This window comes from Mercenaria mercenaria, chromosome 16, assembly GCF_021730395.1.
Source record: "Mercenaria mercenaria strain notata chromosome 16, MADL_Memer_1, whole genome shotgun sequence".
NCBI classification, from domain to species: Eukaryota; Metazoa; Mollusca; class Bivalvia; order Venerida; family Veneridae; genus Mercenaria; species Mercenaria mercenaria.
The window spans coordinates 66,439,678-66,451,427 of record NC_069376.1 but is presented as its reverse complement, the minus strand read 5'-3'; the positions used below and the strand labels follow the sequence as shown (position 1 = coordinate 66,451,427).

General features: G+C 37.8%; 2 protein-coding genes across 2 annotated transcripts; one reads left to right on the top strand and one right to left on the bottom strand.

Annotated features, from left to right (window-relative positions):
* Positions 1-1,545: 1,545 nt before the first annotated feature.
* On the bottom strand, positions 1,546-2,511 carry LOC128549536 (heparan sulfate glucosamine 3-O-sulfotransferase 1-like). The gene has a single exon (XM_053526397.1). It carries the CDS (start codon positions 2,480-2,482, stop codon positions 1,589-1,591), a length of 894 nt encoding a protein of 297 aa, XP_053382372.1. The 5' UTR covers positions 2,483-2,511; the 3' UTR covers positions 1,546-1,588.
* A 1,758-nt stretch (positions 2,512-4,269) lies between these two features.
* Positions 4,270-9,991, top strand: LOC123524265 (uncharacterized). The gene is made up of 2 exons (XM_045302333.2): positions 4,270-4,672; positions 8,365-9,991. The coding sequence occupies exons 1-2, from the start codon at positions 4,519-4,521 to the stop codon at positions 8,916-8,918; spliced, it is 708 nt and encodes a 235-aa protein (XP_045158268.2). The 5' UTR covers positions 4,270-4,518; the 3' UTR covers positions 8,919-9,991.
* Positions 9,992-11,750: the final 1,759 nt, after the last annotated feature.

The window sequence follows — 11,750 nt, the reverse complement described above, 5'->3', positions numbered from 1 at the left end:
TGCTAAGTATAATCAATACGACGACATTTTTCAAAACTGGAGTTTTCGTGATGTTTTTCGCACTGGTATCAACGCAAATTTGTGTAATTTTCAAATTTACTGTCCCTTTCCTCCATAATTTGCGTGAGGTGTGTCATATATCACAGAAGTTGTTTCAGATATCAGTATCTGGCACAGAGGTCAAATTTAGATGGCAGGGTTTTGGAATCAGTTTCACTTAGCTAATGAAACAGGGTAATGTGAGAAGGTGTTCGACTGTTAATCAATTTCTCTATAATTACCACAGCCTCTGTTTTAGGGAACTGAAGTAAAATAAAGTTTGTTTTTTTTACTTCTATGTGAAATAAGTCTCATAAGAGTGGACTGTGGAAAGAGAGGAAATAGAAAGGAGGTGCGTGCGTATAAAAAAGAACAAACGCATTTCTTTCCTACGTCATTCTCCAAAGTAAACACATAGAACAAATAAAATCGATTAGACATGTACATGTACAATGCAATAGACTGGCTAGTGTTTTGTGTATTGTGGCGGGAAACTTCGACAGTATCCGCCACAGCCGTACTTTCACATGTACCGGCGATTTTATACCAGAAGACAAATACTAAGGTTAAAATCAAAACATCCGATTAAAAATATTTCTGAAGGTTAACCGTGAACAACTACGGAATAAAACCACAATAAATATTCGAACTGTGATACCAGTAAAAACCAGGAAAACGCGTCGTCTGCCTGTCCCGCAGATCATATAGGTTAGTTTTCGTGTGCACGAGATAAGATGTCCACGAGATAAGATGTCGTGCGCATGAAATAAGATGCCGTGCGCTCGAAATAAGATGTCGTGCGCTGGAGATAAGATGTCAAGCGCACGAAATAAGATGTCAAGCGCACGAGATAAGTTGTCGAGTGCACGAGATAAGATATCGTGCGCTAGAGATAAGATGCCGTGCGCACGAGATAATTCAATCTTAAAAAACTATGCTTGTCCTAAATACCACCGTATGATACTGTCTATTGCAATTGTATAAAAAGAAAATTGGTCAATTTCAATTGCCGCCAGATCAATATAGACAATCATGGGTTATTATTCTAAGATGTTGTACTAGTTTCGAGCCTGGCAAAATCCGCGACAGTCGAGTAAACATACTGTTATAAAGATCCTTTCATTATATACCTCCTTGTTAACTGTTTTATTTTTGACCAATGGACATCGATTAAAATCTGCTAGGTCTATCAATATCAAAATAGAACTGATTAAGTTTTTTGTGTCCGCTATTCTAGGTCAGGTATATATTTATTAGTTAATTTCTAGGTGCAACAAGCAATGAAATGAAATACAAGCTGTATTTTTTACAGAATTTATACATCTGATCGAATGTTTTTACAGTAACTTGTTAAAGTAAAGTAGAAATTTGACTATACATGTACCTTGCTAAAAAGGCAATAGTTTGGATTCTACTTTGAAAAACCAAAGCGAGATTTTTCAAAATGTAAACTTCTTAAACATTAATTAGTTTCATTTGGAAAGTAGGTCACAGACATTCTTTAAACACAAGTGAATCTAGCACAGAGTTATATTAAGATGCATTTTTTTCACCATGGGAAAGTCTGGTTAATAATTTCAAAAAGTCGTTTGGTTATTGGTTTAAAGTAATCAGTAAGCATTTGTACGACTTCGGCGGATATCTCCGGATGCGGTCGACCTTTACCTTTAGGCAAACATAGGACTGTTTTATTAGCTCTCCGAAAACAGTATTTGCCTTTTGTAAAATTATATACGAATTGTTCCATGTTAAAGAAATGTTTCACATCTAAGAACTGTTCTACTTTCATAAGACTTCCTAAAGGATGTTTATCAAATGAATTTCCGTCAAGAATCAGTAATTGGGTTCTGTTAAAAAGATTAATCCATCGTTGCATAGGTACCACGTACGAGCACATCTGTATAATTCTTGAAAAAGGATTTATTTGCAAAGTGGTTCCTTCGAACATTGTTACCATTCTTTCAAACAAATATTCATTTGCCTTGTAATGTTTGTGTTCCCTCCACATTGCATACAGCGATGCTGCAACTGTTACTGGATCTTTAAGTATAATTATAATTTTTGGCTTCGGGTTCATGTCATGAATACGAAGACCTGCTTTAGGATGTAAAAAATAGTGCGCTGTTTTTTCAATGGTTATTTGGGTTTTAAACGTGCAGGGCATAATATTTCTGTACCAACGGAATCCTCTTGAAATATAAAATTTATTAAAGAATTGTATATCTCCACTTTCCAGGCATGCGAAAATTTGCGGATGCTCATTCAAAAACTTTGTTAATGCCCCAGTACCAGATTTGTAGTGTCCAGCGATTATTACCTGTGGTAGTCGTTTATGACACTTTTCTTTTGTTGCTAATCCGACATTTTCGGCCAAGTGTAGTTCTTTACTACCTTTGTTGCTAGAACGTACTTCTTCTGTGACATTCTTCAGACCTTCTACCATGAAATCAGAAATGTATTGATACTTTTCCTTTGTCGTCTTGTCTGAAAAATATAGTAGTTAACGTAATTAGTACATGAGTAAGCATTTTCATACTTAGCGCCGATGGCGTTTGTTTTTGTCTGACACATGTTCGTCCTTTTTTCAAAAAGACAATGCTGACATGTTCCTTAGTAGACCGACCGCGGATGATCATTGCAGAAATTGTACGGTTGTACTGCACTGTTTTTGTTATGAGTTGCTGATGTTAACCTAACTCAAAAATAAACGTTGACATTGAGAAATGATCTAAATGAATATTCTACCTGAGGGATTCTATGTGAACAGTGTGATATGCGGATTATATTTGTGTCCTACCCTTTTCGTTTTCCTCAAGTACCGGATCGTATTTGAGGAACTTCGATCATTTTGAAAATATTGAATTTCAAGGTGCATATTTATATTTTTATCACCGGTCATATCAATGTCATTATTGTAATTTTACATTTATTTTTATTATCCGCTTTGTTAAAGTAAAACAGGAAACTTCAACATTGTCTATATTGACGTCTGAATTTCATATCGCGTGCAAGACGTCATTTTAATATGTGTTTAATTACGCTAGTAGTGTCAGTTCGATTCAGACTTTCGCACAAGGACAGTATTAATTTGTGTAAATACGTATGTAGTATGCAGTCGTTCTTTCGTGAAAAAATACTGCTATTGCTCCTTAACTCGCGCAATATTTCCGCTCCAAGCATTAATATAATATGTAAAGTGTATTTGCTCAATTGATATAGAAAAATCTGATGAAGTATAATTCCTTTCACTACTTAGAAATTTTGATATACCAATACTTACTTAAAATATATAGTTGTATCAAACGGTCTCCAAACATTGATTCCTCCTTTGATGGTCAGTACAAAATAAGATACAGTGATAGTAACACTCATTACCAAAACAGCCGCCAGTGACCTTGACCTCAGTATCGAAAAAACTTCCATCATCCTGATATTAATCAATTTTCACTGCAAGCAATATACCTGAAAAGCATATGCTCGTCTTTAAATGCACGTACTCGTCGTCAAATATACATGCAGGCACTCCAATCAAGTAGAAATTCTGACCCTTTCGAATATTATTGTAATTAAACATTTTAAACTTTATTATTTAGATCTGTAAAAAACAATATGCACATATAACTGAACGCAGTGATCGCGGACGTGGAAGTCGTTCAGCCATCTTAATAACGTCATTCTGAGCAGCAGTAATGACAAAATGACTTTGATCAAATATCACTAGTTTTGAAAACTTACTATGTGTTTAAGATATAATATGATGAATCTTTTTTTTTTTTTCATATGAGCGTAGCTCAGCAATATGTCTGTTTTCATAATAATATTTTTTTTTCAAAGATAAGTTGTGCTATTTAACGATTTTGTGATACTAGTAGTGTAGAAGTGTGGTAATTTTCGTATAAATTGAAAATAGAAATAATATTATTTTGATACGATACCTGTCCACTTATTCTATGAATTTATTTCGATTGCCGCACAAAATATAGATTTTACTTTTAAGCAGGCCATCTGCAGTATATTTATCCCAGAATAAATGTAAAGTTTATCAAAGCATTGAAATATAATATATATTTGTTCCGTGTCGATATTTGCGGTAAAACTACTAATAAACTTTGATAATGTGGCAGTTGAGTCCAATAAGTCCAGGGGTGTTCAAAGATAATCCGTCATAGATCTTATGCAAAGCCATTATTAGATTTACATGTATTGGAAAATAATTGTGGTTATTCCTCGTGAATAACCATATTTATTTTAGCGAAATAATGTTATATTACAGTCACTTCTTGACGCTTAATTGAGTTCAATTTAAACTGACGACTCCACATGACAGGTCGGGTATTCTCGGTGCTAACGGAAAGTGCCGATGTTTGTTTTTCATCACATGCACGCGGAATGACGTCACAGCTGCCTCTTTCCGCAAGGTCATAAATGGCCGAACAAGAAAAATCTAACATCAACAAAATATCCTAATTAATCAACGAAATGAGGGGTAGAGGTAGCAAAAAAAGATCGCAGACCCAAAACTCGACAACTCAGAATACTACAGCGAAAAGAAAAACGATGGATGAGAGCAGTCAGACCGAAAATGATGTTGAACATGTCAGGCTATGTGACGCCGAGGATTCAGAAAACCCGGGTAATGATATAGATAACATTGTTAACTTTAGATCCCTTCTTTACAATCCAAATAATAGTATGGAAAGCTCTGGGTGTGGTGGTGATTTAAGTCCCAATAGGGAACCGGATGTTGCTAATTTAAGCCGGCTCTTGCAACCGGGTCTCGAACCAATGAAGTCTAATTCAGATGACATTGCGATGCACATCCCGCAGTCTATAAAAGACCAAATCTGGCGGGGTGAGTACGTTAATCTGGCGCTTCTGCTAAAAGGCGCTTTAGAATTGTCTGAACTGTCGAACGGCCACAGTCTGTACATATCACCAAGTGGCCTCATTGAATCTAGACCTAAAGAGTTCAAAGGTAAAATAACATCCATTGAAAAGTGGACGGATGCCTTTTTAATATATATGAGTATCCTTTTGAAAAAGTCACCCACATTAACCCAAGATTTAATTAAATATATGTCAATTATAAGGGAGGCTTCAGTACAATTACAGGGCTTTGCATGGGTAACATACGATGAGCAGTTTCGACTGCGACAGGCACATTGTCCAGCATCTTGGGCGTCTATAAATCAAGAGTTATGGCTTCGTTGTATGTCGTTGGCTGGAAATGTATCTAGCACGCAAAAGGTAAACACGTGCAATGCATATAACAGGGGACATTGTACTTATAACAATTGTTGCTTTGCACACTCTTGTTCGTCGTGTGGCGCCCAGCATCCAAAATATTTGTGTTGGAAACCATCAAGTAATCCTCCTCCAGTAGCAGGTAATTCCAATATCTCAGCCCCTAGGGGAAAGGTGCCTAATTTTCGTGTCTCATTCAGTGCGCCCAGAGGCAAAGCCCCATACATCCGACCATTTCATAGGAATTTCCAGAATGAATACAAACGTGTCTGAAATCTGTAAATCACCAATCAACCTAACTGTATTGTACCGTGAGTTAAGCTTTTACACACATAGTGATAAACAAATATTGCAAAAAGGCTTTACCGACGGCTTTTCATTGAACTACAGTGGTCCTAGAGTTTTCATAGAATCGAAAAACTTGAAATCAGCCTTAGATCACGCTGAAATTACCAAAGAAAAAATTGAAAAAGAACTAAAAGAAGGTAGAGTGGCCGGTCCTTTTGATATCTCTACTTTACCAGTGCATAATTTAAGGGTGTCGCCAATTGGACTCGTCCACAAGAAAAATGGACAATTTAGAATGATCCATCACTTATCGCATCCAAAGGGCAACTCATTGAATGACTTTATAGACCCGAAGCTCTGTTCAGTTCAGTATACTAGCTTTGACGAAGCAATACACATGTTGCAAGATCTCGGTCGCGGATGCTATCTATTCAAATTGGATATAAAAAATGCTTTCAGGTTACTTCCGGTGCACCCGGACGACTTTGATCAGCTCGGTTTCAAGTTCTTCGATTCCTACTTTATAGATAAATGTTTACCTTTCGGTTGCAGTATATCATGTAATCTTTTCGAAAATTCGCAGTTTTTCTTGAGTTTTGCATAAAGCGGCGGCTGACAAATTCTGAAAAGATTCTTCACTATTTAGACGATTTTTTAGGAGGCCACAATTGTTTTAAAACATGCGCAGATTTGCTCAAACTTTGTAACAACGTATTAGCAGAACTTCAGGTGCCAGTTGCGTCTGAAAAGACAGTTGGTCCCGTTCAAGTGCTGACTTTCCTCGGTTTAGAGCTTGATTCACAGGAAATGGTTGTCCGTATGCCGCGAGACAAAATCATAGACTTAATAGGCAAAATATCCGCCATGCTATCAAAAGAAAAAACTACCTTAAAAGCTATGCAAAGCCTTATAGGCAGTCTCAATTTTGCTTGTAGGGTAATTCGCCCAGGTAGACCTTTTTGTCGTCGGCTTATAAACGCTACTTGTGGTTTAACAAAATCATATCATCACATTCGTGTGAATGGAGGCATAAAATTAGATTTGCAGATGTGGTTAAAATTCTTTAGTAGCTATAATGGCATATCAGTGTTCTACGACCGCCACTGGTCTTCCAACGAGGCTGTCCAGCTCTTCACTGACAGTGCAGGGGTGTTCGGTTTTGGTGCCTATTTTCAGGGTCATTGGTGTAGTGGCAAGTGGCCACAGGAATGGGAACAGGAAAACATTACAAGGGATATAACTGTGTTGGAGCTATTTCCCATCCTCGTCGCACTACATATTTGGGGCGATAAGTTAACCTGTAAAAAAAATGTTTTTAACTGTGACAACGCCGCAGTTGTCCAAATCCTAAATTCCTTTTCATCAAAATCTGAACGCGTTATGACCCTTGTACGATGTATTACAATGCGCTGCTTGAAGTATAACATCCTCGTAAAAGCCTCTCATGTCCCTGGCGCAAAAAATGACATATGTGACTCATTGTCTCGTTTTCAGTGGGAACGATTCCGAACTCTGGCCCCAGAAGCGGATTCCGAACAGTGTCCAATGCCAAGCCATCTTTGGGAAGTATTCAGGCAAGAGTCGCACTTTTACTAAAAGAAAGCCTCGCAAAGAACACCATTAAAACATACCAAACCGCTATTTCAGTCTTTCAAAAATTCTGTAAGCAGTACTCTTTAAGTTGCCAACTGCCATATGAAACCAAGCACGTGGCCTTATTCATTTCATATTGTTTCGAGCTCGGGTGCACGCCAGCCACTACTAAGACCTACGTTTCTGGGGTAGGCTTCTTTCACAAAGTCTTCGGTTTTCACGATCCAACTAACTCTTTTATAGTTGGAAAGCTGTTGGAAGGATGTCGCAGGTCAAAGGCTAACCCTGATTCGAGATCACTTATTACTCTTGGAATTCTTAAAAAAAATTTGGCAAGCATTCCGTACGTCTGTAGTACTGAATATGAAAACGTATTATTCTATACCAGTTTTGTACTGGCTTATTTTGGTTTGTTTAGGGTAGGGGAATTAGTTTATTCTACGGAAAGCTACAAACATCGTCCTTTGCGCTTGAGTGACGTCAGTTTCAGAGATTGCTATAAATCGGTAATAATAAGTGTTCGCCAGTCTAAAACAAACCAGTCTGGTCCACCAAATATCTTAATAATTCCAGCTGAAAATGGAGGTTATTGTCCAGTCCGGGCTTTACTTCGGTACAGCAAATTTCGTCCCTCTGTCGAAGGTCAACTTTTGGTGCACGAGAACGGCAAGCCCCTTACTAGATATCAATTTACCGCAGTCTTGAGTAAATGCATTAGGCACGCAGGCCTGTATAGCGGTCACTATACATCGCACTCATTTCGCATAGGCAGAGCAACTCAATTAGCTGTCGATGGTGAGAAAATGGCAACAATTCAGAAGCTGGGGCGTTGGAGGTCTTACGCATACAGATCTTACATAAGAATACAATAATAATAACAGAGATGGCAGCGTCAATAACGACTATAATGATAATGCCGTTGTTGTTGTTATTGATGATGATAATAATAATTGGGATAATGATTAGTAAGCCAGCAATCAAATAGTCGAATCAGATTTATGCAAATATCAAATTTTGGCCTAATTTAAAATAATAATTTAATAATAATAATAATAATAATTATAAACCCGGTCATACAATGATCTAACTGCAGCCGAAACGGTACCTCAGTAGGTCATGTAATCTTAAGCTTGATCAGTTTGCATATATGGGCTAAATCAGTACAATACTATTTTAATTCTAAATTTATATCGTCAACAGATATATGGATCCTGTCTGATTCGATTCTTTACTGGGCCGGCAAAAGAGCAAATGATATGGGCCAGCCGAACTTGAGCTTACCAAACAATACATCTATCGGATGGTTTGGGGTCAGGGGCCTTAAATGGATAGACTTTCACAGGCAGCTGCAACGGAGAATGTTACAAAACACAAGCCTGAGGGTAATAGTTATTCATCTCGGTGGCAACGATCTTACATCGATCAGTATTTGTAGCTTGATTAGAAAAGTGTCCGAAAGTATTCGGTATTTATTCCAGACATTTCCTGACGCTGTTATTGTTTGGCTAGATATTTTCCAAAGGATTTTATGGTCCGGTGCTGAATCTGTCAAAAGTGTCGAGGTTAAACGGAAACGTATAAACTACATCGGTCTTAAACTCGTAAGTGAAAATAGTCGAGGAAGACACTTCACAATAGACATAGACCACAAAAACAGCGCTTTATTTAGGCCGGTTGGTGTTCACCTTTCAGACACTGGTCTTGATTTAACTCTAGAGGCATTAAAAAGCTTTCTAATACAGTTTGCTCGCTAGAATTTGGCGGAAAAAGAAAAAAATGATTTCTAGAATTTGGCGGAAAAAGAAATAAAAATCTATTTTCTTTCTTTTTTGTGGCGGAAATTCTAGCTTCACACGTGCTTGTATAAAAAGTAACCCTTACTTTCTTTTCATTTTGAATATACTTGTGTATAACGTATGCTAAAGCCTCCCCCGTTATTACTGCACAGCAAAAATCGAAATTTTACTAGTTCATTGTGTTGCACATGGTATAAGCGCAGTTGTGCATGGTATAAGCACAGTATGGTGTAAGCGCAGTATGGTGTTGTGCATGGTATAAGCACAGTCTGGTGTTGCGCATGGTATAAGCGCAGTTGTGCATGGTATAAGCACAGTATAGTGTTGCGCACGGTATAAGCGCATTTGTGCATGGTATAAGCACAGTATGGTGTTGCGCATGGTGTAAGCGCAGTAGGGTGTTGTGCATGGTATAAGCACAGTCTGGTGTTGCGCATGGTATAAGCGCAGTTGTGCATGGTATAAGCACAGTCTGGTGTTGCGCACGGTATAAGCGCAGTTGTGCATGCTATAAGCACAGTTTGGTGTTGCGCATGGTATAAGCGCTGTTGTACATGGTATAAGTTTAGTTTATTGCTCGCGCATGGTATCTAAGCAGGTTTAGGTGTAATAATTTGTATCACTGTAGCGTCCGATCTAAGGCGCCTTTTAGTCACGCGGTAATTCGGGGGAGAGCTTTTATAAATTTAATTTTCCACGGTCTAGGCATTTAACGAGGAAGCACATTTGGAGCTAGAATTTTGCAAAGAAATTTTTGGCAGCATATTAGGTTTTTCACGTAGCGGCCACATTTCTCCACTCTATAGAAACTTTCAGCTGTTCAGGACAAGCGCAAGAACTTTGCTACTTTTTCCAGTGAATGAACTGTTTTTAGGACGTTGATCAGATCGAGCTGTAGCCTATATGGTACCTCAGTGGATCTGACTTTATTAAGACGATCTAACCGCAGCCTTAATGGTACCTCGGTAGATCTATATAAAAGTTTAATTATTGATGAATGGACATTGGTATAATATATGAAGTGAACTTAACATAGTGTTGTTTATTCATTTATAGCAGAATATTTTTACAGTTGGTTCAAAAGCAAAGTAGCAACCAATTATCTGTGTGATTATAGGGTAACTTGTGATCCCGCTGTGTCCGTATTTCCGAGGTAGCATCAGCAATTTGTGATCGCCCTGTGTCCGTATCTCCGCTTTTAAAATCAAATGAGTCTTAAAATAAACAGTGTCGGTTGTATTGAGGTCAGCTGCCACATTATCAAAGTTTATTAGTAAGTTAAATATTGTTGAATCAACAACGATATCCGCTATTTAGAATAGTTAGTTATCTGTTCTGAACGATGTTTGCCCGTTCGATCAAATAGCTTTCAAAATGTTTTAACGGAGGAAGTATGATTAAAGATAAAAAGTAAGAGTAGAATTCCCGGAAGCACGGAGCAGTCCCGAAACCTTGCACACAATGTAATGAAACTTCACACAAGTGATCAATACCAACCCTAGTTGTGCATGGTGCATGTTACGTTCTTTTATATAAATATTCTGCAGAGTTATGGGACTTTGTTTTTTGTTACTATGCTATATACATAGAGTCTGCATATGCAATTTTGTGCGCGCCTAAACTCAGAAACTCAGAGCATTTCAAGTCGTAAGGTCATTATTACTGTTTGTGGTAAAATGAAACGGACTGTCTGCTACAAATTTCCACCAAACTCGTTTAAGCATTATCTATAATCACCAGGGGCTATCAATAGCGCCTGTAACTATCCGGTTTTTTGTTGTTGTTTCTTTTAAAAACACTGTGAAACAGTGCATAGCACTTAACTTTAGCGGCACCAATCTCTAACGACTTTTTGAAATTGATTTATTGGAGCAGTTTTTGTTTGGCGCAATTTAAAATTTCAGCAAAATTTAGATTTAACGCACTTGGCACAATATGCTCTTTATCATGATCTATTATCTGTTTTTGTAGTAAATAACTAGAGCTATCACTAAGGTGATGAATGTACACCCCCCCCCCCACCCCCACCCACCCATATATAGACCCTATGTATATTGTATAGTAACAACGTCCCATAACTGCGCATAATTATTTTCTGAAAGAACCTAACATAAACCATGCACAACTAGGGTAACTACTGGTCACTTGTGTTAAGTTTCATTCAATTGTGTGCATTCAGGAGATTAGGCGCGCACAAGATTGCATAGTCTCGTAACTCTGCACAAAATGTCTGAAAGAACCTAACATGCACCATGCACAACTACTGTTGTTACTGATCACTTGTGTGAAGTTTCATTAAATTGTGTCAAGGGGATGAGGAAAGTTGGTGCGCACCAGATTGACAGACAGACAGACGGACAGACAGGCAACCTGAAACAAGTATAACCCCCTTACAACGTCGTTGTTCGGGGGTTGGAGGGGGGTGGGGTATTCACTAGGTACAACCTACTGTTTCATTTAACGATGACTTGGAACGACTTTTTAAGGTGAGCAATGTTAACTGGCGAAATAAAAATGTGTTCTAATTAGGACTTTGTTAAAATCTCATACTGGCGGCAACAAAATTAAGCGGTTGACTCAATGGCAGAGAGTTATTTTGGCGCAACAAACCTCAACCGACGATAGGGCTAAAATAAGTGTTATACAGCAAACTGGAGCTGCATAATTATTTTGTGTATAATCTAAACAGTGAAGCATTATTCGTTTAAGGCAACAAATGTTAGAAAGTTAAACGCCATCAAAGATAATCATCGTTTTTAGATTTGAAACCCGCACATTTTACCTACTGAG

Coding starts and splice junctions, on each gene's coding strand:
- LOC128549536 (XM_053526397.1), bottom strand. CDS start 2,482: ATGGTAGAAGGTCTGAAGAATGTCACAGAAGAAGTACGTTCTAGCAAC.
- LOC123524265 (XM_045302333.2), top strand. CDS start 4,519: ATGAGGGGTAGAGGTAGCAAAAAAAGATCGCAGACCCAAAACTCGACA. Junction 4,673..8,364: donor CGAGGATTCAGAAAACCCGG/GTAATGATATAG, acceptor TATCGTCAACAG/ATATATGGATCCTGTCTGAT.